At 40.4% G+C, this 27,707-nt stretch overlaps 2 protein-coding genes across 4 annotated transcripts; one reads left to right on the top strand and one right to left on the bottom strand.

Annotated features, from left to right (window-relative positions):
• Positions 1-257: 257 nt before the first annotated feature.
• LOC106136734 (uncharacterized) lies at positions 258-2,842 on the bottom strand. Its single transcript, XM_013337369.2, has 6 exons — positions 2,609-2,842; positions 2,394-2,527; positions 1,919-2,052; positions 1,258-1,413; positions 1,033-1,146; positions 258-476 (listed from the first exon to the last, which is right to left on the bottom strand). The coding sequence occupies exons 1-6, from the start codon at positions 2,683-2,685 to the stop codon at positions 315-317; spliced, it is 777 nt and encodes a 258-aa protein (XP_013192823.2). The 5' UTR covers positions 2,686-2,842; the 3' UTR covers positions 258-314.
• Positions 2,843-4,492: 1,650 nt separating this feature from the next.
• On the top strand, positions 4,493-27,391 carry LOC106136739 (WD repeat domain phosphoinositide-interacting protein 2). Of its 3 annotated transcripts, XM_060946842.1 has the most exons (8): positions 4,493-4,895; positions 8,596-8,757; positions 20,405-20,495; positions 21,090-21,284; positions 21,624-22,057; positions 22,179-22,309; positions 24,552-24,611; positions 25,578-27,391. In XM_060946842.1, exons 1-8 carry the CDS (start codon positions 4,819-4,821, stop codon positions 25,697-25,699), a joined length of 1,272 nt encoding a protein of 423 aa, XP_060802825.1. In that variant the 5' UTR covers positions 4,493-4,818; the 3' UTR covers positions 25,700-27,391. The 3 variants fall into 3 exon arrangements, with proteins under 3 accessions (XP_060802825.1, XP_013192835.2, XP_013192832.2); XM_013337381.2 differs by lacking the exons at positions 24,552-24,611; positions 25,578-27,391 and adding an exon at positions 23,256-24,154 and having other exon boundaries at positions 4,495-4,895; XM_013337378.2 differs by lacking the exon at positions 24,552-24,611 and having other exon boundaries at positions 4,496-4,895.
• Positions 27,392-27,707: the final 316 nt, after the last annotated feature.

Raw genomic sequence — 27,707 nt, forward strand, 5'->3', positions numbered from 1 at the left:
GACTACTGCGAAGCAAAAAGGAGAATTATGATTTTGACCTGCATGTTTGTATGTGAGTATTCAATTATTTCCTAATAAATTCTACACTAGTTAGCATATGATGGATGACATAAATGAGATGTCGTTAGAAGCCACGATAAATAGATTACAGCGCCCTCTAGGACAGGGACTTTAAAAAAAAACAAAAAAAATTCTATTATAGGGAAAGGGAAATCAATTATTGTCAATTATTAAAATTATGAAATAAAAGAGTTAAAGTTAACGAACACCATATTATTTCTGTTTAAGCTTAACTTATAAACAACACGATAACTTTATGGCGATTGTTTCCGTTTCTCCTTCTTGAGCGCGCGGTACGCGGCGACCGCGTCGAGCCGCGCTCGCTCGCGGCGCTCGCGGTCGGCGCTCGGAACGCTCGGAGCGCTCGGTGTATTCGCGGGTAGCAGCTTACTCAGCAACAAGTCGCGACGCCCCGGCTAAAGAAATAAGTTAAATGACTTTTTGTGATGAGATTTTAAAAAAAAATTCCATTGACTTATTTTTCCATTTTATACAACACGGTTTTTTATTTTATCAAAAAAATTTAATTAATATGGAAATAATCTGTATTACTTTTAAGAAACTAAATACAAAAATAAAAGAATGAAAAAAGCAGGTTATGGACAACATATATTTGACCCCGATGCCATTGTTACCAGCTCAGTACTCCAAGAGGAACTTCAGATAATGCGCCCCAATGAGGCTCAACAATCATTGTTTACAATTAGTTAAACATAATTGTTTCTGTCCCGCTGTTGACGTCCTATTTTGTAAAGAATTCACGAAAAAATAATAGTCCTAAAAAGCGAAGCATTGCACTGTAGCGTGGAAATTACATACGATAACTTTGGCGCTGCAGCTTGGCGCTTTGGGTGGCCATGAAAAGATAGTGTTAACAGTGCCGTTGAGCCTAGAAGTGGCCAAGGTCGAAAGGAAGCCGTACACTTGGTAAATTTGAGCCGACAGCCCAGTCTGCCTGAGAGCAGCACTCACCCGGGCGGCGAGCGGCGCGGCGCGCGGCGGGCGCAGCGCGGGCGGCGCGTGGCTGACGTCGCCGAACGCCACGCGCTCGTACTGCGGCCGCTCCCGCTGCGACGCGCGCGCCTCCTGCGCAACCACGTCACTCAGATACCGATCACACGCATTAAACATGATATTATATTATATTCATAGGTAAAACAATAATAACAAAGAAGTCTTTACGAGTTCATCAATGACCTGTTCAGCGGCCGCCTTCTTTATCCGCAGACGGTCTTTGTGCGAGAGCTTGGCGGGGCGCTGCTCGCCGCGCCGCTGGCCCTTGGTCTTGCGCTGTCGGCGCGCCCGCAGCGCCGCCATGCGCTCCCCGCGCGCGTCCTCCTCCTCTAAGTCTTGCTGTAATCACAACTCAGCAATCACCCCTCAACAGTCCAACTCAACAAACTTTACTCAGTTGGACTGAAAAATTTATTCTGATTTATTATGAGCAGAATTAGTCTGCTATGTTATGAAAATCTTTACATTTTGTTTGTAAATTCACCTTTACAGAACTTACATACATACATCTCTATCTTTGAGGGGTTAACAGAGATTACATACCACTTTTCAAATGGATTGGCCTAAGGTAATACAGAAAAACCAGATCTCTTTTATTTTTTGCAAACTGTTACCTAAGTTTTTGTTTGAGATTCATCTAGAAGTTTAGACATGAAAACATAACAGACAAACAGAAAGGAAAAGAAAAGGAGAGCGAACACGGGGACCATGTCAGGAACTGTCCAGAATGGCTCTCCTGGCTGTGCTTTAAGCTCTGCCTACCCCTACTGAAAAAGGTGTGATATGTAATAATGTAGTTTGATATCATGTCAAATTACTAAAATTAAAATGAAGAGGTACTTACAGGATAATCCTGTGCCTCCTCAAGATTGTTGAGAGTTCGGATGGCACTGTTGATCCGTAGAGAGAACCCGCGGCCGGACTCCCCGGGCATCTTACGCAACTTGGACACGGGATTACTTTTGCCCGTGGTCACATCTGAAAGAACAAAGCCATTTCCAATAATTTAGTTGCTCTATGTTATTGGTTATAGGTGTAATGAAAATAAGGCAAGAAGCAAGCAAGCAATTACAGCACCTGTGCAAACCATTGCTAGATATCTATTAATTTTATCAAGATCTAAAAATGAAAACAAATATAGTCTTAACATAACATATAATCACGTCTGCATCCCTTGTAGGGTAGACTGAAAGGCTATGTTCAGCTGTTTGGCTTAATGATACAAACGTTTTGTCATGCAAAAATTCATCAAATCGGCTGGGTGACAAGGTAAAACAAGTGAAAAGGTAGGACTTGAGCAATATAACAGCAACTAGTACTTGCAGGAGCAGGCGCGGCTGTCCGCTTCGGTTTCCGAGCCCCGGGCTCTCGGAACGAGAACAGCTCGGTGAGCGAGCGCGGCACGGGCTGCTCGTCCGGGTCTTTGGGCGGCGCGTTGATCTTCGACTTCAAGCTGAAATACACAATACTTAGGTACAAAGAGAATTTTAAAATAGGTAAAAGGTATTCCCGACATAATCGCTCGCTAACCTACATTTGATGTCGTCTAGCCTGTTGCTGAAGCGGATCTTTGACACCACGATGTTTCTTCGCGGGAATTTTTCGCCCCATTATTGTAAAACAAGTAGCAGTGAATGTGGATATACCTAATTATTACGTTTTTTATCAAAATATTTGTCGCACATTCCAAAATTCTTGCACCAAAACGTGACGAGCGCGAATAATATTGTTTTGATTTCCGGACTGTCTTTTATTTGACATTGACAGACGTACGACAGAGCAGAAACCAGTTAATGGCATTGACACTGACATGATAACAATTCGACATACTGGACAAACTCCTTACTAATTATCATTTATGTGGAATCAACTCTGGCTGTGTGTCTTTTATGCTTTCACGCCTAAACCACAGAACCGAATTTGATAAAATTAGGTACAGAGATAGAGTTGTAAATAAATAAATAAAAACGGAACAAATAACACAAATTGAGTTAATCTTGAAGTAAGTTCGAAACTTGTGTAACGAGATACTAACTCAACCATGCTTTATTTTATAACTGATTGGTAGAGAAAGCTGTCAGCATTATTACCCCTATTGTACCTTTGAGGCTCAATTAAGGTTTACATAAATAAATAAAAATAATTTTGTACTGACGTTACTACGAGTATATACCAAGCCGGCAAGCGGGAAACAACAAACAGACAGTGTTATTTGCGCGTTAATAATATTAGTAGGGAAGTAGGGTAGGGGCTGTGAGTAAGGGTAAAATATCGTTATCAAATAAGGAAGTAACATGGAACATCGGACTCCAGCGTACAGAGTACAATAAAGAGGTCAATGGTCTTTTCCCTAATTTCAAGCTGGCAACATTAAGCGCAAACGAATGACGAACGAGCGTAGTGCTGCCAACTTTTCACTTCTGGCGCTATATCCAGTGTTTTTTGGCAATGTCAGCGCTTAAAATTCTGAGTTAAGCGTCTAACACATTCAAATCTAAATATATAAGAGAGGACACGGGCGGACTTATATAATATCAACCGCTGCTCTAGAGATATGAAATTTGACATGCTCTCTGGTGCAGCTCTAGAACGCGTGACTGTGACACAGTTAGCCCGAGAACGGCTCCCAGTGTAGCCTCTGATTAGCCAGGATGTTGGCCGTTTATCGATTTAGGTGTAAAATAAAATACTTATTAGTTTCATCGAGTTAGTTTTCTCTTTACGTACTCGTCAGTCTCGGACTTACTTTAAGACTAACTCAATCTAAGTCCTTTGTCCTGTATATACATATAAATTTATACTTGGTCTAGAGCTGTTTGCCATTTCTTTCCCATGGTTGCGAAGAAAAAACAATATGTGTGGGCTGCTACTCTGTTTGTGTAGATATATTGTAACAATCAGTTAAGGGAAAGGCTAAGCAACTTGGGATTCTTCTTTTAGGCGATGGGCTAGCAACAGCTGAACGCGTCATATTTTTGAGACTTTTGGTAATGACTTTCCCGTAAGGGATAAAGACGCACAAATATTCATGTATGTAGTCGCTAGGCTACATACATTTGCTATGTACATACATATTTTTGCGCCTTTAAGTAAACTAAGAGAAGATAATATCCCGAAAGTGTTCTTTATTGATTGGTTAATAATGATTTCAGAGAGCATGAATGTTAAAGCGGAAAGGCGACTGGCAGTAAGACCGATATGTAAGCAGGATTTAAGCAAATTACCACTTAGACTCGACATTACGTGATCTTAATTTTTTGCTTACCTGCTTGCCATTTAAAATGTAGGTAATGTAATAAATTTGTCCCGTATATATTTAAATTGTAATATAAAATTTCCATAGCGCTTTTTCTCAAAATATTGGCAATTGGGAGATCATAAGTCCAATTCAGAGCGTTTTTATTAGAAACAGTTGGCAACACAGGCTAGCAACAAAAAATAAATTACTTGAACTCCAATCGGACCAGCCGAACACCATCGAATCGAACGTACGAAACGAAACGCACGCACTGTTTGTGTTGTGTTTGTGTTCTATTGTGCGCGGGAGGGGGCTTGTTTTTACCAGCAAGGTCGTTCTTTGTGTCAAAATTTTGCTTTTGTGATTGTGACGAATAAATTGATTATTAGTTTCAAATATTACAGTGATAATTATTATATTTATTAACATTATTGTGGATATTGCAGTGTGTGCATGTCGACTGTAGATTTTAGTTGTTAAAACATCTGTTTTGTTCGAACGTTCCAATGAGTTTGGGAGCAGGGCAGAGTGCAGAGGGAACAAATGCAGGAGGAATCTTTGTACAATTTAATCAAGACTGCACGTAAGTACTTATATGCGTTTCATACATATTGCAAGTTAACTGCGTATCGCTACGGGGTCCTACGATTGTGCCCTCATAGTTCAGAAGGGACAGCTGTTAACTCGCCAAGGTCCCTTCAGAGCGGATTGCGAAAGCGCGTCCCGTCACGAATTACCGTCAATTTTGCTGTGGATACGATCCGCTAGTGTCGCGGTGATGCAATATGTCATTGCCAGCAGCTGTGTCGTAATCGTGTCGTCCAGCTGAGCTGCTGACATGTTTGTTATTGTGGTAAACAGTCTTCGCGAAATCAGACCATGCCACAGATTACAGTGACCTTGCATGCCTCAGTTTGTCATGCTGCACTCTTTGTCATGTTTATTGTTCTAGCTTCATTTTGTTATTATTTTCATAACATATAAGTTAGCCAGCAATATAAATCCTTCTGGTTTAATGAGAGAGTAGGTAGGTATAGAATTAGTACATAACATTGTTAAATTTTTTGCCAAAATATTTTTTTTTAGTTAAACTATTGACAGAAATGTTCCTCCATTACAAAATGGCTGAGGCATGGTTTTTTCTGGTCTCTAAATACCACATGTTTTAACCTTTTTATTCTCCTTCACAATATGGTTATATTAGAAAACTTGCATTAAAATATTTGGCATCTTTGTTTTGATGGCTTTGTTTTGCCAATGTTGAGTAATAGGGATGTGTCACCCCAAGCTGTACAGGCAGGTCAATGAATAACCTTTGTAGTTTTGCCATGCAAGTCCATTAATTTGGTTTATGTTCTGTCCATTGTCTATCAGGCTGACTGCCTGTCTGTATTTTGGCACATTGACTCTAATGACATTTGTATGTGCAAGATTCTTATGTATGTTTACCCTTAACAACTAAGTTAGGTACCTTCATATCTCAGAATGGTGTGTAGCAATGATTTCATTCATACATGACACAGTTCGTATTTGTGCCTGTGCACATTTTAGCTGGCACCATAACCATTCCACCACCAATGCTCAATGAATTTGAGACACAATGAAGACAAAATCTCATGATAAAATTTTGTTTCAGAGAACATACATACATACATAAAATCACGCCTCTTTCCCGGAGGGGTAGGCATAGACTACCTCTTTCCACTAGCCACGATCTCTGCATATTTCCTTCGCTTCATCCACATTCATAACTCTCTTCATGCAAGCTCGGCGGTTTCGGGTACTCTTAACCTGACCCTTTACCAGGACGTCCTTAATTTGATCAAGATATGTTCGTCTAGGAAATCCCACTCCGACCTTTCCCTCCACACTCTCCTTGTATATCTGCTTAGTCAACCTGCTTTCATTAATCCTGTCCACATGATTGAACCATCTTAACATACTCTTTTCTATTCCTGTAACTACATCTTCTTTCACATCACAACATTCCCTTATCACGCTTTTCCTTATCCGGTCACTCAATTTCACACCCATCATACAACATAACACTCTCATTTCCACTGCATTTATTCTGCTTTAGTGCTTCTTTTGCCATACCCAACTTTCACTCCCATACATTAATTTCGGGACCAACATGCCCCTATGCACAGCCTGTCGAGCCTTTTTGGATAGTTTCTGACTGCTCGGGAAAGGCTGCTGGGTGTGATAGAGTGTCGGTCGAGATGCTTAAAGCAGGAAAAGGCGTAGTAGCTAGTCAGTTGTACTGCCTTTTCAATTTGTGTTGGAGAAGCGGCCGAGTACCAAAAGATTGGTGTAAGGCTGTTATCGTGCCACTTTACAAAGGAAAAGGGTCACAGCTGGACTGCAAAAATTATCGTGGTATAAGCCTGCTTAGCGTCGTCGGCAAATTGTATGCTAAGGTATTGATTAATAGAGTCAGGAATGAAACTGATGACAAAATATGGGATGCTCAAGCGGGATTTCGAAAGGGAATGGGATGTACTGATCAGGTCTTTTCCTTGCGGTGCATAGCCGAAAAGTTTTTGGCCAAGAGTCAAAAAGTCTATTGCACATTCGTAGATCTGGAAAAGGCCTATGACAGAGTTGAGAGGAATGAATTGTGGTCAGCACTTTCTATGCATGGGGTGAGCAGTCTCTTAATACGAGCACTGAAATCCTTATATGAGGATTCGAGTGCTTGTGTCAGGATAAACGGAGCGCACACTGAGTGGTTTAAGATTGAGAAAGGCGTTAGGCAAGGATGTGTTGCGTCACCGTGGCTGTTCAACCTATTTATGGATAGCTGTTTGACAGATTTGAAAGAGTCTAAAAGTGGATTAAGGATGAATGAGTTACTCGTCAAATGTCTGCTCTATGCCGACGATCAGGTTATACTGGCGTCATCAGCGGAGGAGTTACAGGAGATGGTAAACTGTATGCATGAAGCTTTAAAAGAGAAAGGAATGAAAGTGAACGTAAGTAAAACTAAAACACTGGTTTTTGAAATGGAGAAAGAAATGACAGCATGTAATATTTTGATTGCAGGAGAAAAAGTGGAGCAAGTGAAAGAGTTTGTATATCTAGGATCAAAGTTTACATCAGATGGCAAGTATGATAGTGATATTGAAAGGAGAGTGAACGCGGGGAACATGGTGAATGGAGCTTTGCATGCCTTTATGAGCAGTCAGAAACTATCCAAAAAGGCTCGACTGGCTGTGCACAGGGGCGTGTTGGTCCCGACATTAATGTATGGGAGTGAAAGTTGGGTATGGCAAAAGAAGCATGAAAGCAGAATAAATGCAGTGGAAATGAGAGCGTTAAGGAGTATGATGGGTGTGAAATTGAGTGACAGGATAAGGAACAGCGTGATAAGGGAATGTTGTGATGTGAAAGAAGATGTAGTTACAGGAATAGAAAAGGGTATGTTAAGATGGTTCGGTCATGTGGAGAGGATGAATGAAAGCAGGTTGACTAAGCAGATATACAAGGAGAGTGTGGAGGGAAAGGTCGGAGTGGGAAGACCTAGACGAACGTATCTTGATCAAATTAAGGACGTCCTGGTAAAGGGTCAGGTCAAAAGTACCCGAAACCGCCGAGCTTGTATGAAGAGAGTTATGAATGTGGACGAAGCGAAAGAAGTATGCAGAGATCGTGGCAAGTGGAAAGAGGTAGTCTCTGCCTACCCCTCCGGGAAAGAGGCGTGATTTTATGTATGTATGTATGTATGTTCTGACTGCTCATAAAGGCATGCAAAGCTCCATTCACCATGTTCCCTGCATTCACTCTTCTTTCAATATCACTATCACACTTTCCATCTGATGTAAACTTTGATCCTAGATAAACAAACTCTTTCACTTGCTCAACTTTTTCTCCTTCAATCAAAATATTACATGCATATCATGCATATCATTTCTTTCTCTCTTTCAAAAACCAGTGTTTTAGTTTTACTTATGTTCACTTTCATTCCTTTCTCTTTTAAAGCTTCATGCATACAGTTTACCATCTCCTGTAACTCCTCTGCTGATGACGCCAGTATAACCTGATCGTCGGCATAGAGCAGATATTTGACGAGTAACTCATTCATCCTTAATCCACTTTCAGACTCTTTCAAATCTGTCAAACAACTATCCATAAATAGGTTGAACAGCCACGGTGACACAACACATCCTTGCCTAATGCCTTTCTCAATCTTAAACCACTCAGTGTGCGCTCAGTGTGTGATCGATTAGTTTAGATAAATCGAGTTTTATTTTATAACTTAAATATTTGTCTGTGGATGGCAGGTCCCTGGTAGCAGGCAGTAGTAACGGCTACCACCTGTTCGCGCTCACCCCGGACGATGGCGTGGAGGAGATCTACGCAAGCCGCTCCGGGCAGGACACCTGCCTTGTGGATCGGCTGTTCAGCAGCTCTCTGGTGGCCATTGTCACAGTGCAGGCTCCCAGGTCAGTGGAACAAAGAAGGGAGAAACTAATGGATATTATTGAAATCACCATGATGAGTATTGGGAGTATTTGGTTACTGCTCTTGTATAAATTGCAAGAACTTTGTAAAGAAGTTATTTCCAATCTGTATGTGATTAGTTTCACATTTGGTTCTGACTTTGTATTGAATGGAAAGACGCGTGCTAGATATTTAAAGCATAGCTAATGTGATCTTGTTATGTTGTAGGAAGTTACAATGTGGTGACTGCTTATTATACAAAAATACAAATTTGAATTTTGTATTTGAATATAATTACGTCGTATGATAGCTTACTTTTACAATGAGCTCTTAAAGAGTGATCAGGTACTAAAAACGTATTTTTAAATTTTGATAAAGAAAGAAGAACCAAACCAGTGTATCAATGTCCTGGAACATCATTAGCCCTCCTGTCCGGTGTAGGCGGCGGTCGAGGTGACAGCCTAATCATGTGTGAAGCGACCTCTACTAGTCGGACGTGAGCTGAAATTGTAATCGCGTACTTTCCTACATTTAGTATCGTAATTGATCGGGTTACTATGGTATAAGGAAACCGTGCAGAGGGTTTTAAAAGTAGGGTTCAGTTTAGAAAACTTTTTGTCTGTAGGTATCTATCGATGCCGTTGCGACGAACGGCCAACCCTAAATTAAATTTTTTATTAACACTATTGTACAATATACGTAAAATACGGATTTAATGCTAATAGCATTATTTAACAGTATAATTTTAATCTAGTATTACATTTTATGATCATACGACCGGCACCTATTAGCCATGTTTTACGTGAATGAACTTGTTAATTACTGTCATTTTTATGTTGGATTGCAATAAAATATTGAGTATTAAAATGTACTTGGAAAATAGACAAATATTATTTAATGTTTTTTATTGGGTCAAAGTGCCATTAACTGTATGATTAATATGTATTAGACTAAGCGATAGCTGGATTGTTTGCTACTTCACTAATTGGGCCTTCGTCATGCAAATATGTTGACATCTTTGTGTCGTGTTGTGGTGACTGATAACGCTAGATCGCGCACTACGTAGGTAGTTGGTGCTACTGATTACGATGCACTGTCTGAAGGCACGTCATCGCTGCTCATCGCCGTCAACATCTCGCGCCGTTCTGCATTCGAGCGGACCGCATTATCTGCCAGATTTGAGAAGAGCTCGGCAACAATCATAAGACTGCAAACAGTAGAAGTATGTATAAATAAACGGGGAATGAATGACATAACAGGGTTAAGCAGTGTGTCGGGCTGCGCGCGTGACGTCACGCGTTGTGTAAGCGCTCCACGGCCAAGTTCAGAGACGCGAGGACAGCGCCGCCGCTGCCAAGACGCCTCAGCGGATACACACCACAACTTATGTCACTGCTGTTCCCAATTATATACCAACCATTGCTACATACGTTGTGGTCATTCCATAACGTATCCCCCTTAAAAGCTATGATCTCAAGTCGTCTCGATAAGCAAGATCAATCCGAGGGCCCTTTGAAGTTGAAGCCACGTCTTCACCCGCCTTTTCATAAAAGTATTCATGGAAAGACTAAACATTTGAGAACTTTCACACAGCGGTCAATTTGCATTACAAATAAGTTTGAATGTAGATAATTAAGTAATGTTAATTAAATTAGGTAATGGGTGAATGCGTCTTCATTTCGGTAATCACCGCCATTAGTAATATATCAATTTCTTTTTTACTACGCTTTTATTAGCTTGGGTTGTATGTATGTATGTATGTATGTATGTATGTATGTATGTAACGGAATCTTTGAGCTTAATTTTCACTGATTTCTAAACGTCTGATCAACTTGAAACTTTGCACACGTATCAAGGACCGATGACAATGCAATATTTTGATAAGAGTTTCTCATTATCCTTATTAAAACTGCCAGGATTAATAAATTCATTTTTAGATCCTTCGTATGAGAGTAAGAGAGACAGAGATAGCACCAGTGCCAGTAATCTCCATACAAGAAACCAAGAAGTTCTGACGTATAAGGAGTCCAAAAAGAGATGTAATATATTTCCATATAATGTTACTATTAACCTGAGGCTTTTTATTTCATCGCATCGCTCCATTTAGAATTACCATTAGAAACAATAGTAGAATTAGTAGAATATTTTAAAACAATAAAAAATATATAAGTAATAAAACAAAAGTAATAAATGTAAATTGAACAACTAAATTTACAACAATACAAGAATAAAGTTACTACCTACAGAACTTTGCGATATTTAATACGTATTTAACATATTAATGCGATTCTTGAATTAACATTATGTAACTTTTGCATATTTATAATAGCAACACTGTAATACTCGCTTGGAAAATGAGTGACAGTTTGTTTATTTATGTAAAATAAGTTTTGCAGTAAGTTTTGAATTCGATTCTAACACCTGTAAACTTTCTTTCTGTTTTTTTATACCGGTGCCTGTGTATTTACCTATTTGCACTTTGTTTTGTGCTGATAACTTGTCGTTATTTGGAGTTTGGAATCTTCCGTTGAGTCGAGCTTTGTTCTTCCGGATATTCGTGTGATTTTATCATCTGAGATTGGACTCTGACTGTGTTTACTGTGTTGTGCAGATATTTTGAGATAGGACTCCTGTAAAAAGTACCTTATTATTTGAGATAGGAGTCCCAAGTTTGTGTTTGTTTTTGTGAAAGACAGATTTTACAACAAAAGTGCCACGATGTCTTCAGATAAACTTTGTTGCGTTCCTGGTTGTAAAGGCAGTGGAGGTATGTTTGAAATATTTTTGTTCCTGTATCAATCTGCCTCTTAATCTTGTGGTTTGATTCCTGGCAAGGCCACAATCGAAAATTATTACGTTTGCTGGATAGTCAAAAATATTATTAACAGTGATTTATCACTATAAAATTCTTTTCAACTGGGTTTAACAATCATCATACATACATATAATCACGTCTATATCCCTTGCGGGGTAGACAGAGCCAACAGTCTTGTAAAGACTGATAGGCCACGTTCAGCTATTTGGCTTTAAGATAGAATTGAGATTCAAATAGTGACAGGTTGCAAGCCCATCGCCTTAAAAAGAATCATGATGATGAGAATATTATGAGATTTAATCCAATCAGGCCATGTATAACTTTAAGAAAGTTAGTTGTGAAAACCTCCGGCGATGGGCGCATGGTTGCGAATGTCTTTTCTAGTAAGATAGTTATACTAGAAGTGTTAACTTCCAAAAAATAATTGTATAAAAAAACTAAAAAACTACGCTTTTATTGCTAATCGAACTAAAAAATAGAAAATAAAAATTAATGACAAAGGAATTATAAAACAGTAGTAGCAAGTCGAACAATCAGTTATAGTCAATTACCTCCGATTAAAATTATAACAAAATTAAATGTATAAACAAAGCAATTTAAATCAGAGTAAAAAGCGTGGGGTGCATTTTACTTCATTTTCATAACTCTCTTGTCATAAATATATGCTAATAGAATGACTTTCATATTTACTACATAAAGCACCCCACGCTTTTTAATCCGATTTAAATTGTTTTGTTTATAAATTTAATTTTGGTTGGAGTGTACAGGTTATAGTTGTCCTGACCATCATCTCTAACCGTCAAAATAAAAGTAGCAGAACAATAGACATCTTATGATAGAACCACATAGACATAAGCTAGATTGCATTAATTACAGAAGATACATAAACTCAACATTCCATTATTCTGCAATATTCATTATATAGTTAAATGTTGAAACACCGATACGAACAAAAGTTTTCCGGAGTCACATTTCTAATTAATCATTCAGAAATTATATCTAATATATGTACTTTGCGCACTTGCCGTACAAGTTGATAGCTATATTATTAATAAACACAGATATTACGTGATACTCTCGAGCTTTTCGCGCTTAACATGTAGTCATTTTCGTATCCGCAGCTATAAAATGTACAGCACAATTTTAATCTAGGTCGAGCTTTGAATTTTTACTCAACTTCGTGTACCACCCAATCCAACATAAGGTGAGAAACGTGCCGAGGGATGAATGGCCGAGGGTGGCTAAAAATGTCTGTCGCTAGCGTCAAGCTCAGGGCACCAGGCTGAACCCTGTTCGATTATAAGCCTTACCCTTCTATCGGACCTCTGGGAGGGTTGACCGTTTACTTGTCCATTACTCGTGGGAACAAAAATGACGCTTGAAATTAATACACAAAATAAGAGGAGATTGGCGGAAAAAAGAAGACTTGAAACTACAACACAAAGAAAGAGGAGATTAGCGAAAAAGAGACAAAAACTGGAACAAAAACTTTCAGAACTGACCAATAACGAAATGGTTGTGAGGAAAAACAAAAGGCGAGTATATATGAAACAATATAGAGCCTCACAGTATGAAGAAGACAGAGCAGCTCGATTAGAGCAAATGCGGCAGCATAATGCTGAAATTCGAGCCTCCCAGTCTGAAGAAGACAGAGCAGCTCGATTAGAGCAAATGCGGCAGTATATTGCTGAAATTCGAGTCTCACAGTCTGAAAAAGACAGAGCAGCTCGATTAGAGCAAATGCGGCAGCATAATGCTGAAATTCGAGTCTCACAGTCTGAAGAAGACAGAGCAGCTCGATTAGAGCATATGCGGCAGCATAATGCTGAAATTCGAGCCTCCCAGTCTGAAGAAGACAGAGCAACTCGATTAGAGCAAATGCGGCAGCATAATGCTGAAATTCGAGCCTCCCAGTCTGAAGAAGACAGAGCAGCTCGATTAGAGCACATGCGGCAACATAATGCTGAAATTCGAGCCTCACAGTCTGAAGAAGACAGAGCAGCTCGATTAGAGCACATGCGGCAACATAATGCTGAAATTCGAGCCTCACAGTCTGAAGAAGACAGAGCAGCTCGATTAGAGCACATGCGGCAACATAATGCTGAAAGTCGAGCCTCACAGTCTGAAGAAGACAGACTGAGTCGTTTGTCGCAAATGCGGCAACGAAACACAGAGTCGAGGAGATTAAATAGAGCCAGTATAACCGGCTTCATACAATCAATTAACACGTTTTGTGACAAGATCTGTGAAATTTGCACAAAACGATGCTATCAAAATCAGATTTCAAAGTGGATTGTTGATACCAAATCGGCACCATATTTACCTAACGAATTAAAACAAAAGAACTGTTTGATGGTCTGTAAACGGTGCAAGACTCATTTGAGTTCAAAGAAAAATTTTGCACCGTCTAGATCATATTGGAATAATTTGGACCCAGGATCCATTCCAAATGTAATTGCGGAATTAACACAAGCCGAACAACGGCTGATTTCACGCATTATTCCATTTGTAAAAATTATCAAGCTAAGTGGCGTATTTGGGCAATATAGTTTCCGTGGCCAAGCGGTATTGTTCGCACAAGATGTTTTTGAAGTTACCGAAAACCTTGCGAATATGTTACCCAGAACCGCAAATAATGCTGGAATAGTCGTCATTACTGAGCGTTTAGAAAATATCAACGTAACACGACAGTTTTCGATATCTAAACAAAAAGTATATGATGCACTCAATTGGCTGATTTTGAACAATCCACTTTATAAAGATGTTACTGTCGACCAGAACGTTGTTATTGAAGAAAATGATATTATAAGAGTAGAAGAAGCACCTGCTGAGATTGCTGAAGAGACCAATGAAGAACCTACCGAGAATGCTAGTGCTTACATGGAGATCAGTGACTCTTCGAGAATTGTACGTGCATCATGGCATCAAGGCAACGATCTCATATTCACATCAGGATTCGCAGGAGTACAATGTTGTGCGATGGCATTAGCAAACATTCTCCGGGCTTGCATTCTTTCACCACAACATTGGTCTACAAACCTTCTCAATCTAAATATGATAACAGGCGACCAAATCTACAGCAATATAAGATTTCAAACGGAGAGAAAATTTTCGGCTCATCCTATAGAAAATGATGGTTACCTATCAGTAAGAAACTTCACAGTCATTCAAGATGACTTGGTTGCATTCGGCAAAAGATTTCACATCACTTTTGACGAAGAGCCAAGTATATTTGGAAGCTTGAATGACAAATTAAATGAAGGAAACCTTGGGAGTACTCTTCGTCAAGGTTTGGAGAATATGTTCATGGTATATAACGCAGGCATACTAATAACACAGGGTCAATCATTTGGAGTAATGCATTACGATAACAAATATTACTTCAGCAACTCACATTCTTGTGGCCAAAAGGGATCTAAAGCAAAATACAACAATGGAAAAGCTTGCGTTATTGAATGTGATAATTTTGACGAGTTCGTGAGGATATGTAAGCGCACAACAGGCAGCAAAAATGTACAGTTTACTCTTGATTACATTAATGTTGAAGTCTTGGGTATAAATGATGATTCTGAGGAGATTGAAACTCATAAGAGTACTGAGAGGGTAGCAACATCTCAAATAGTCACTTCCCTACAGAATTTAACTGATCAAACTATTCCACTGCAGACATCAATGATGGCACCGATTGATGTAATGCCTCCTAATGTAGAAGATGAAATACAAGTCTCACGAAACCTTAACGAAATTACCCGCAAAACGAAAGATAACATCGTAAATGTGGGCCATGAACTGAAAGCAGAAGAATTTGCCTGGTACTTTTTGTTTCCCTACGGGAAGAATGGCTTCGCGGAACAGAGGCCTGTCAAAATTACAGCATTAGACTACTATCAGTCGAGGATTTTGGGAAGTGACACGAGATTTCAACGTAACGATTATCTCTTCTATGCTTTATCGTTCTTTGAATATTATCGTATCAAAAGTACAATATCAGCATGTGGCAAGAAAATTGTAAATCAAGAAGGTGCCGTTGAAGACGTCCATCTTTATCTCAAGAATTTGAGAGGTTCTGCAGCCTATTGGAGATCAGCCTTAAACGAACTATTGGCACAAATCAGATGTCTCGGACCCCCAACCTATTTTGTAACTTTTAGTTCAAATGATCTCCACTGGTTAGATCAGCGAAAGGCTTTGTTAATAGTTGACGGGAGACCTGACGTTGATCCAAGTACAATTGACATTTATGAGACTCAACGTCTTATCGAAAAGTACCCAGTGATTTTGAGTCGACATTTCATGATCCGGGTTAATGCTCTAATGAAATTCATTCAAAATAATGACGAAGTATTTGGAGGAAAAGTAAAAGACTTCTGGTGGCGTATTGAGTTTCAGAATCGTGGTAGTCCTCACCTTCATATGGTAGTTTGGATTGAAAATCATCCAGCATTTGACACAGAGGAAGGAAAACTTCTAATTGATCGTAACTGTTGGTGCAAAATTCCAACAGAAGAAGAAGATCCAGAGCTCTTTGAGCTTGTGACAAAATGTCAAATTCATCGACATACACAAACTTGTACGAAAAATAATACCTCTGTAAGATGTCGATTCAATTTTCCACGTCAAGAATGTCATGAGACACGAATCATATCACATTCTTCAGATGATTTTCTCCGCAATGGGGGCAGAATTTGTTTACTTAAGCGTCGTAAAGAAGATGCTTGGGTAAATAATTACCACCCAGATTTATTGAGACTTTGGGCAGGTAATATGGACATTCAACCGTGCGGATCAAACGAAGCGATAGGACACTATATCGGAAAGTACATATCGAAATCAGAACCAGAAGGTGTTGATGCTGGAATTGCACAGGCAATACAACAAATCCAACGCGAAGAGACTGACCTTTCACGCAAACTCTTTAAGATATGTATGAAAATCCTTCGTGAACGACAAGTATCAGCTGCAGAATGTGCATATCGGCTTTGTCATATCCCTTTACGAAACAGTTCACGACATTGTGTTTTTCTGAACACAAGAAAGCCAGAACAGCGTTACAGAGTATTGCAATTTGATAGAAGTGGACACGCAATTGGCTACTTTAGCAATATCTTTGAAAGATATGAAAAACGTCCTTTACAACATCCTGACTACGATTTTGCAAACATGAGCCTTACAGAGTTTGCTATGCTGTTTGAACCACATTTTCCGAAAAAGGTAAGTGATACCGAGGAAAGCGTAGACCATGATGCCTATGAGGAACAAACAAATATGCGTCGTCCACTCATTACTCTGTTGGATGAGAGCAAAATGGTTGTGAGAAATGTTCCTGCAGTTGTCAGGGTGCCATATTTTATAGCAGCTTCGGATTCAGAAAACTTTTCCTACAGCTTACTTCTTCAATATATGCCTTATCGTTCGGAAACTGAATTACTAGAAGGCTTTGGTAATGCCAAAGAAGCTTTCTTAGCTCGAGAAAATTGTTTAAGGGAAACAAGTAGACATATGCGCGAACATCGAGAGCGGGACCAACAGCTTGAAAATGCATTCAATCAGATACATGCTTTCGAAATCTTGGAGCAGCCAGAGATTATAAACCCTGAAGTTGAAGAGGAAGAGTTACCAGAGACAGAAATGAGTAATGACCAATTCCAAAGAGCGCAAAGTGCGATGAATGTTGATCAAAGAAAATTGGTCATTCTTATTACAGAGAGTATTAAGAACCAACTCAATGGTGATATGAAACGAGAGAAAATTTTCGTAACTGGTGGAGCAGGCACCGGGAAAACATTCCTCTTTAATCTATTGAAAAATCATGTGAACAGATGTTATGGAAAACCAGTGGTAAAAGTTGGTGCTCTCACTGGAGTTGCAGCACGGTTAATCGGTGGTTCAACGCTACACCGACTGTTGAAACTACCAGTACAAAAAGATGGAGTAATTGTAAACATGCCACTTCTCACTGGTAATTATTTGAGAGGAATGCGACAGTTATGGCAAAATGTTGAGTTTCTGTTCATAGATGAAATTTCTATGGTACCCTATGAAATGCTTTGTATGATCGACTCTCGTTTGCGACAGCTGAAAAACCTAGACGCTTGTTTTGGTGGCATAAACGTGATACTCTTCGGTGATCTAATGCAGCTACCACCAGTTCGAGGACATCAAGTTTTTCAACAACCAGAACGTATGAAGCCAGCTACACATTTGTGGCGACAGTTCTCTCTGGTTGAACTTAAACAAAATATGCGTCAACAAGGAGACACGACATTTATAGATGTGCTTAACGCCCTACGAGTTGGAGAAATGACGTCTAGGCAACTTGAAATCCTTCTTGAGAAAGTTTCAACGGATGCAACTAATGAATTCTCGATTGAGAAAGCATTAAGAATCTACCCAACAAATGATCAAGTTGCTAGTCACAACGAAAGAGTTCTCCAGAGTTTTGAGAATAACGGGACAGTTATTTATACAATAAAAGCACAAGACCAACTCATTGATACCACTCGTAATTTAGGTAACAAGGACTTAGATTCTGTGATACCTAATGATATTAATAAAACCGGAGGTCTTCCGAAGGTACTGAAAATATTCGTAGGGGCTAAAGTGATGTTAAGGTCGAACATTGACGTGTCGAAAGGTTTAGTGAATGGCAATATGGGTTTTATCACTGAAATTATCTGGCCAAATTTTCGCAGAGACCAACTATACGAGGAAGACATCCCGTCAGTCAATATCGATTTCGGATCAGATGGTGTGCACATGATTAAACCGATATCGATACAGTTCCCATCGAAATACAGCTACGGAACTGCTGAGAGACGGATGTTGCCTTTAATTCTGAGTTGGGCTTCGACCGTTCACAAGATGCAAGGTTGCACAGTTGATCATGCAGTCATTTATCTAGGGTCGCGACTGTTTGCTGCTGGACAAGCTTATGTAGCACTTAGTCGTGTGAGATCCTTAGACGGTATTCGGATTGAAGAACTTGATTGCTCTAAGTTAACTGGAAAAACTCCATGCAACAGTGAAGCTTTAAACGAAATGATTAGATTACGGAATAATTTGTAAGATATTTCAATACCACATGATTACAAAGGACTGGTTGATGAATCAAACTAAATAAATAATAACTAAGGAGTTAAAGAACGAGCTTTTATTGCTAATCGAACTAAAAAATAGAAAATAAATAATAGTTTAAAAAAAACTAAAAAACTACGCTTTTATTGCTAATCGAACTAAAAAATAGAAAATAAAAATTAATGACAAAGAAATTATAAAACAGTAGTAGCAAGTCGAACAATCAGTTATAGTCAATTACCTCCGATTAAAATTATAACAAAATTAAATGTATAAACAAAGCAATTTAAATCAGAGTAAAAAGCGTGGGGTGCATTTTACTTCATTTTCATAACTCTCTTGTCATAAATATATCCTAATAGAATGATTTTCATATTTACTACATCAAGCACCCCACGCTTTTTACTCTGATTTAAATTGCTTTGTTTATACATTTAATTTTGTTATAATTTTAATCGGAGGTAATTGACTATAACTGATTGTTCGACTTGCTACTACTGTTTTATAATTTCTTTGTCATTAATTTTTATTTTCTATTTTTTAGTTCGATTAGCAATAAAAGCGTAGTTTTTTAGTTTTTTTTAAACTATTATTATTATTATAGGACACTTCATATCACTTAATAATTTTTATATCTTTTGGTTTCACAATATTGATTAACGTCAAATAAATAACTTAAAACTTAATTTACTGCCGCTTCCAAAGCGTCAGTGCAGAAGAAGCGGTAAAAAACGGCACTGCAGCATTTTTTCAACAACCTCAACTTCAAAAGTATCCAAACTAAGAATAGAAATGTGGACGAGAGTATCATCTATAAAACAATGTAAAGCGCAAGATACGTTGACATCCTCACTGCCAACAAAAAGAATCACTACATGGTAGTTTTATTTGGTGACCCTTTTTTTACTTATATAGGAATTAGTTTAAATGTGTAAGTGGCCATGTAACTAACATGTTTCACTTGGTTTTCTGTATCCAGTAAAACCATTATGGACAGAATTATTGAAACCGTCGATCTGCTCGTGTCTTGGATTAAATTATTATACTACTGTGACGACATGTCTTCGCCACAAGTCACAGCAGTCAGTCGCAGCGAGAACACGACGCGCTCGACCGATTGCAGCGCAGACTCTATGGCGACATCTCACATGTCACACGCCATCAAACCAATCACAGCGCGGATGCTAAATCCCAAAAAGCAAAGATTTCTCCGGATTGGAGCATGAATACAACCTTCGACTCAACATCGTCTGTCGCGCGGTTCCCCAGGCACAACACCCAGCCTGGCGGAAGATCTTCCCTTTGGTGGCGGTCGAACCTGAATCATCGCTCTGGCTACACTACTATAATAATGATATAGTAATCTTTGTATACCTTTTAAGTTGTTATTCAAATCGGAGCAATCAATTACGCGTAATACGAGTGCGAACATAGGTACAGACAGAAATTGTAAAAGTCAAATTTTTAGTTACTATTTATTACATGTATGGATAATACTTGTGTAGTCAGATAGTAATCTTCTTCATTATCTTTATGAAAATGTGGTTTAGAGGTGCTCTAAAAGAGGAATTCAATTCCTGCGGAAACGGATAGTAACGGGATTTATCACGGGGCGTATCACGCGAGCGAAGCCACAGACGTATTTTAGTTACAAAATAAATTCCCCATGTCATAGAGAGAACCTGAAAAGATGATGCGGTCTGGTTGTCAATGTGTATTACTCTGTACGGTGTCTTATTCTGCGTGACGTACATTTGCAGGAAGCTGATAGTGTGCCACTACAAGAAGGGCACGGAGATCTGCAACTACAGTTACAGTAACACCATCCTCGCAGTCAAGCTCAATCGATCGGTGAGTTCCTTTCTTATGTTATTCCTTCTCTACCTATACATCTTTTCTGCGAATCTTGCGGAATCAGGTCTACTGCGTAGAATGGTTGATGCCATCAATAATGGCACACAAAGTAATGTCAGCCGTGCTGAAGATACCGCTTTTGACAGGGGAATATTTTTTAAAGTAGAGCGGTATAGTGCCGCGGGAGCTGCAAACGGGCCTCCCACTAGCGACAGTTGCCACTGACCTATTTCCGTTAAAAGTTTTACACCACTTGGTCTTTTATATGATACTAGCTGATGCCCGCGACTTCGTCCGCGTAAATTTCGAGTTGAATCTTGATCATACAGTCAGATACCTACAGACAGACAGACAAAAAATGGAAAAAAACTCTATCCGTTTCAGTCAAAATATTAAATGTAGTGTTATTTCTATTGGGCTGTGCATTACTACATATATGGCGCAATTGGGCACATATGAAAATGGGAGAGACGGGACAGTTAAGTTTTGGTATACCTAGAACAAAAGATGCGTTCCACGGGGGCTGTTCATTTGAGTTGTTCTGCTCTCAAGTTTGTATACGTTTGCGCGGACACTGTCGTCGTGTTCCAGCGGCTGATCGTGTGCCTGGAGGAGTCGCTGCACATCCACAACATCCGCGACATGAAGATCCTGCACACGATCCGCGACACGCCGCCCAACCCGCGCGGGCTGTGCGCGCTCTCGCCCTGCGTCGACAACTGCTACGTGGCGTACCCCGGCTCCAGCGCCGTGGGCGAGGTGCAGATCTTCGACGCCGTGCATCTGGTCAGTGTTAACTGCTAGTGTCTACCCCGGTGTTAAGAAATTGGGTTTCAAATGAAAGAGAGAGTTGTGAAAATTTGATATGCGCTTAGAGCTATAACGAGTATTGAGAGGGACAAAGGGTATCTTTTATTACGGGAAAATACTGTTATCATATGATTTGTGTCACATTTTCTGTTTTGTAAAAGCCAGTAATGATATATTTATGCAGTCGAGTTAGTGAAGTACTATTTACGCGAAGTTTTCGCGGGTTTTGGTGCATTTTGGGTGCTTAATGGAGAATGTTTTGAGAACAGATGTGACGATGATGACGTCATAGCGAGTCGTTTTGTGTACCCGCAGAACGCCAAGTGCGTGATCAGCGCGCACGACAGCGGGCTGGCGGCGCTGGCGTGGTCGCAGTGCGGGCGGCGGCTGGCCACGGCGTCCGAGCGCGGCACCGTGATCCGCGTGTTCGCGGTGCCCACGCGCGAGCGCCTGTACGAGTTCCGGCGCGGCGTCAAGCGCTGCGTGGCCATCGCGTGCCTGGCCTTCAGCGCGTGCGGCGCGCTGCTGGCCGCCACGTCCAACACGGAGACCGTGCACGTGTTCCGGCTGGGCGCGGCGCCGGCGCCGGGCGAGGCGGAGGACGGCTGGCTGGGCTGGCTGGCGTCGGCGGCGCGCGCGGGCGCGGGGCTGCTGCCGGCGCACGTGCAGGACGTGCTGGCGCAGGGCCGCGCCGTGGCGGCCGCGCGCCTGCCCGTCACCGGCCACCGCGCCGTCGCCGCCATCACCAGGTACACCCCACTACGACTATATGGCTCTCCACTTACCACGATTCCTCTGTAATTCTTGTTACTAAGTGCTCGGGTCGTAAAAACGCCGCTCTCGAATTTATATACAACGTGGGTGTCGCAGCTCGCCGCGCGCGCCGCGCCTGCTGGTGGCCACGTCGGCGGGCGTGCTGTACGTGTACGCGCTGCCGGCCGAGGACGGCGCCGACTGCGCGCTGCTGCACGAGCACCAGCTGCTGCGGCCCGACGCCACCGGTACGCCCGCTCACACACACACACACACACACACACGCACACGTCTAGATTCAACGCGTATTCTTCAGGGCGCACTGTGTTTACGATTTTTAGGCGGATGTGTTCTGCAAATAAACTAAGTCCGAAAATTCCTTTTTTGTATGTATGATTGTAACGAAATAACGAGGCAAACATAGCTCAATAATACTTATTGCACTATTATACAAATGTACTGATTTTTAATTCAATATAAATAGTGTGGTAACGAGGTAAACATTATATGTTATGTGACAGGCAATAACTTAAATAATTCAACCTTAACCTTTTTCACAACGAACATGGTAAAAAAAATTAATAAAGACCGATGCCAAAGAAATAAATTGAAATATATTTGCAACCAGCAACCCGTCCCGGCTTCGCACGGCCATTTTACGTGAGTTTGTGATGATTGACAATAAACTAAACTAATTCTTTGTATACCTCTAACTTAATAAAAATGAAAATATACTACGAAATGAAAGAACACCCAAGTACATTACCCTAACTCTTTAACTATATAACTTATTTCGACTAAATCACAATAATTAAATTATTTAAATAAAATACAACTTTCATCTTTATCTCAGTCTTTTAAACAATTAATATTAATCAATATACCCACCCAGCTTCCAATTACAAAATAAAAAGGGATCTACGTAGGAACTTAACCTTAATTTTCGGAACAATAATTTCTCGCCCGGAAATTTTTATTTTGCGATAGCTAATTTCAATATTCTTTTTTCAAAACGTGTAAAAAGCAATTTTGATTGCATAACGTCATAATATCATCAGTTTGAACAAACTAAATGTTTTATATTAAATAGTCCAATTCAATGACTTTGAAGTCGTCGCGTCACGTCGCATGAAAATGGCTCTGATTTATCATTATTTATTTCTAATAAGGAATATTGTCTTTGTTTATTTTTAGATGAAAGTGATAATTAATTGCTGCAAAAAATTGGGTCGCCGGGCTCCAGAGAAGTGACAGCGCACCCGGGTACTCCAGAAACATGATGAATGTCATTAATTGCTGTGGAACTCATAGCCCGCAGACATTTTTCAATTTCATTCTATTTCAAAGAATAATCCGCCTATTTACATTTTGCGACGAAAATTAAACTAAAAATAAAAACGTATAAAAATTTAATACAAAGTTTGTTTATTTCGAACATCGATTTCAAGATATTGATTTAATCTTCGAAACAAATCATAATAAAAGAACCTGAAACATAACTGGCAATAAAACAATATTCCCATAACTTTTGCAACTCTTAGAAATTCCTTAGCATTTGTGGCATAAGGATAAACGCTCAAAAAGAAAAAGGAACTTTAAAGGAAGAATGTGCTAGCACTCAGCGTAGCCTTATGAAGAATACGTATTGAAATTTCAGATTTAAATATAATTAATGACTGATTAAGGTACACATACTTATTATTATTACGTAGCATTTATCTTGAGAAATTCGCCAAAGAACAACTCGGCCGGGCACGGCGCGCGGCCGCCGTCGGCCGTGGCGCCGCGCCGCCGCCGCACACTCGCCGCCCCCCGCCCCCCGCCCCCCGCACGCTGTGCCGTGTTTCATTATCATATTTGCAATTTTTTTCAGGGTACTCTATGATCTAGTAATTTCACACTCGCTTATAAGCGACTGCTGAATGGCCTAGGATCGAAATTATGTCTATTTGTTATCTATAGGAGTAAAAATACGAAGGTTTTTTCGATCCAAAACTGACCGATGTTTTCAGGAAAAAATATTAAGCTTTATTCGTTTTATTAACTCTTTAGATAAGTTTTTGATGAAGGAAAACGTTGCCTTTCTGTCTTTTTAAGACAGAAAGGCAACGTTTTCCTTCATCATTTTATTGGTTACTACTTTAATTCTATCCCGCAAAGAATATAGACGTGACTATATGTATGTATGGAATAAAGATTCTTAAGCAAGCTTTAAACGAGGAAAACGAACATGACAGATTTCCCGTACCCCCGCCTTCCTAATATATGTAGGTATATAGAAAAGGACACTGACTGACCCATTGACGGACATATCAACGCACAGACCAAAAAACCGCTAGGGCTAGAGATGTAAGGTTTGTGTGGTACCTATAAGAGAGTACTTCCCGGCTGCCCGCGGGAAGAGAAGTGAATGAAACAAGTGTGTCTGAGCTCGGCGCGCGAGTGGAGTAGCGCAGTGATGGTGGGCGTTGACTGGTGTTGTCTGTGCAGCCGCCGCCGCGCCGCGCTGCTACGCGGGCGCCGTGCGCGGCCCGGACGCGCCGCACACAGGTACTGCTCCCCGACCGCCGGTTGTTACGTCACACGATGTCGTGTCCCACTACTAAATTCACCTTTCTTACAACGCCTCGACCATATTTTTGCTGGCGTGTCGAGCAAGTTTCTGATACTGACACGTCAAAAGTTTCCTTGAAAGAGTGGCGTTGATATATTGTTGTGACAATTGATTGTTACTCCCGAAAACGTTGTGTAACGTAACAATCGTGTGGCGCCAGCTGCACAGGGCTCGGCCCTCGGCTCCGTGCGCCTCGCTTCACGCTGTCCCACACTTGGCACCCCGCGCCCGACGCTCGTCCGCTGTACGTACGGACGAGCTCGGCCGCTCACTACTCTCATTGCGCCCCAAACGTTCAAAGAACATTGTTTTCATATTGATTTTCTGTGGTTTTATTGTTTAATTCTTACTTTGTTTCTTTATTAACGACCGTCACAGTCAACGCTTCACATTATCGCATCACGTCGCCGTTGTCGCTCGCGGCTGCTGAAAATGCGTTTCTAATTTCAATGTTTATTATAACCTTAGTGGACTCTTACTAATGAAGTATTTCATGGCAAAATGTAAACGAAAACGTTACATGGTTACATGATTCGGGGACAGTTAATCCTGACGTCCTATATAAACCAACAACGTCACAAGTTCCGTCTGTCTCCAACAGCGTGTACAGAACTTGGTGTTTTGTAGTTTGTGTTGTTAAGGAGACACTTGACATTATCTGTTTTGTTCTCATATGTCATATGTGTTTCAACGCAATGACGCCGCGATTGGCGACGGCGACTCACACCCGCAAATTCTCGACCTGCGTCGCTTATATCTAACATACACCTCATTCAATGCATACATTTAACTTGTAAGAAGAGCGCGTGCCGTTAGTCTGTCTATGCCCAGTGCGTGCACACGCCCGGCCGCCCGCTATGTGGCCGGGCGTGCGCACGCACTGAGTGAGGCGCCGCCCGCAGAGAGCGCGCGCGCGGAGCAGCTGGGCGCGGCGCTGGAGAGCTCGCCGCCGCGCGGGCCCTTCGACCTGCGCGACCACAAGCACTTCCCGCCCATGCGCGGCGCCGACGACGACGCGCAGTAGGCAGGCTCGCCGCTCACACCTGCGTTATCTTTAAGACTAAACATGTTCAGATTCACTGTCGCTAGTTCGAATCAAACCTTTTCAAATATGTTCCGCTTTCTTTGACTTAGTTTTTTTAAACACCTGCCAAATTTTGTGACTTGTGAAAAAGTAACTTCAGTAAGTGAAATTGAAAATATTTCATTATTCGCTTCGAATTTCTTTGAAAACCAAATTAAATTTATGAACCAAACTTACTCCGTATGATTGACAGGTGTTTAAAAAGCCTCCCTTATTCTTAAGTAAAATCGGAGAAACCAAGAAGACATTTCATGTATATTGTTACTCCCAGAGCAACGCCGCAGTCTTAACAATAAATCTATCTTATATGTAATTTCATTTTGTCCACGAACAGTACTGCCACGTTTTTACTCGTCATTTCTGAGTGGCGGAAGTGTTCTTAAATATCGACCTGAGTGTCGGCCACCGGTCCTTCAAGCTCATAGGGGAATTGACGCCATAAGTAACGCGACCTCTTTCTGAAGGACCACCTTTGTGTAGTGTCGTGTGCGAAGTGTCTGTCCTGTATGATATCTGTGCCCACACTAGTATTGTCTCCATTCGCATGCGGCATCACACAGACGTACTGTTGGTGATAATTAGTTAGTTTTCTTTTATCTTGTATAAGTACATGATTTTGATTTTTTTAATGAATGAATGGACATTATTTTATTGGAATGATATGAATTTATTTACAATTTATGTACAACAAAAAAAAATTAAAAATAGTAATAAATAATAAAAATAAAAAGCATCATGAATCATTATAATTGACGTCATTGCAGATCATTACATTCTTTAGGTATATTCTGTTTTTAATTAGAATCTGTTGTATTAGATAACATGACACCCGGCGGCGGCGCCGGTCGCCGACTCCGCTGTAACTAGTTTTATATTAACTGTACCAATGGTTTATTTTCTAAATTGTAAAAATGTACATAATATAGTCATATATTACTGATATTAATATTAAGGGGTTGTAAGACGCGCAGGTTGGAAGCGTGGTTCACGCGAGGCTCCCGTTGGCAGCTGACTGAAATGATTCGAATCGAATTGCGATGCATAATAGTGTTCCAGACATTTATATATTAGTAGTATGTTTTCAAGGAAGTCTCGTTGTGAACCACCACACACTTATATCAAGCTGCCCCGCTCCGCTTCACAACACGTCACATTTTCCGTTTTGAAACATCTTCGGCCAATCACGAGCACGCTAATTCCTGATTGGCTGAGCTTTCAAAACGTGACATTCCACATTCGAACCATGGTGGAGAGTAACTAGTAATTATGATCTTAAATCAATAGATGTCGTATTAAGCAATAGATGTTGTGACAGTTTCTAGACTTCTTTCAGTGGTTCTGCCACGACGACATGCTGCACCGTCTAATACAACAAGGCATGAAATCGCGCAAGTTGTGATTGTATTTTACTATCGCATAGTAACGTTAGGCACGAGATGCGGCCTTTCAGAAGAAAACTAGTTAATAAGCTCATTAAGAATTGAATGTGAAATAGTCAAGACAGAGTTGAATGTTCTTTCTTAAATTTATCGTAATCAATGATAACTCCAGCAATGGACAGTATCGGAACTTTCATCCTCGCAATATATTTTTGTTGCCAAGGATCAGAAAACCGCTGTTGTAATTTATTCTTCAACTTTGTCAACTATTTTGACAGGTCGATTGTAACAGCTTGGCCACAATGTTTGCAGTAAACTTACCATTTTGCCATGAAACGAATGCATGAAGTGATTGATGTATAGTGCATCGCCTCACACATTCCTACAAGGGTTGAGAACTCACTCATAACTCCAACTTGCAAACAGGCCAGCCTAATAGAATAAGAAACGAGCTCAATATGAGCATCATGAGCTATTCCGCTCGTCGCTGCGACACGAGTTGGTCGCCGACAGCTTAGACACAATATTGTAAATATTTTATGAATAAATATTTTTACAAAATCTGACCC

This window comes from Amyelois transitella, chromosome 12 (assembly GCF_032362555.1).
Source record: "Amyelois transitella isolate CPQ chromosome 12, ilAmyTran1.1, whole genome shotgun sequence".
Lineage (NCBI taxonomy): Eukaryota > Metazoa > Arthropoda > Insecta > Lepidoptera > Pyralidae > Amyelois > Amyelois transitella.

Bases quoted from the DNA above. Each gene is read 5' to 3' on its own strand.
- LOC106136739 (XM_060946842.1), top strand. From the start codon at position 4,819: ATGAGTTTGGGAGCAGGGCAGAGTGCAGAGGGAACAAATGCAGGAGGA. The intron at 4,896-8,595 runs GTAAGTACTTAT...TGTGGATGGCAG, and splicing joins CAATTTAATCAAGACTGCAC to GTCCCTGGTAGCAGGCAGTA. The intron at 22,310-24,551 runs GTACGCCCGCTC...TTGTCTGTGCAG, and splicing joins GCTGCGGCCCGACGCCACCG to CCGCCGCCGCGCCGCGCTGC.
- LOC106136734 (XM_013337369.2), bottom strand. From the start codon at position 2,685: ATGGGGCGAAAAATTCCCGCGAAGAAACATCGTGGTGTCAAAGATCCG. The intron at 1,414-1,918 runs GTAAGTACCTCT...TTGTGATTACAG, and splicing joins AGGAGGCACAGGATTATCCT to CAAGACTTAGAGGAGGAGGA. The intron at 477-1,032 runs GTGAGTGCTGCT...TTATTTCTTTAG, and splicing joins CCGCGCCGCTCGCCGCCCGG to CCGGGGCGTCGCGACTTGTT.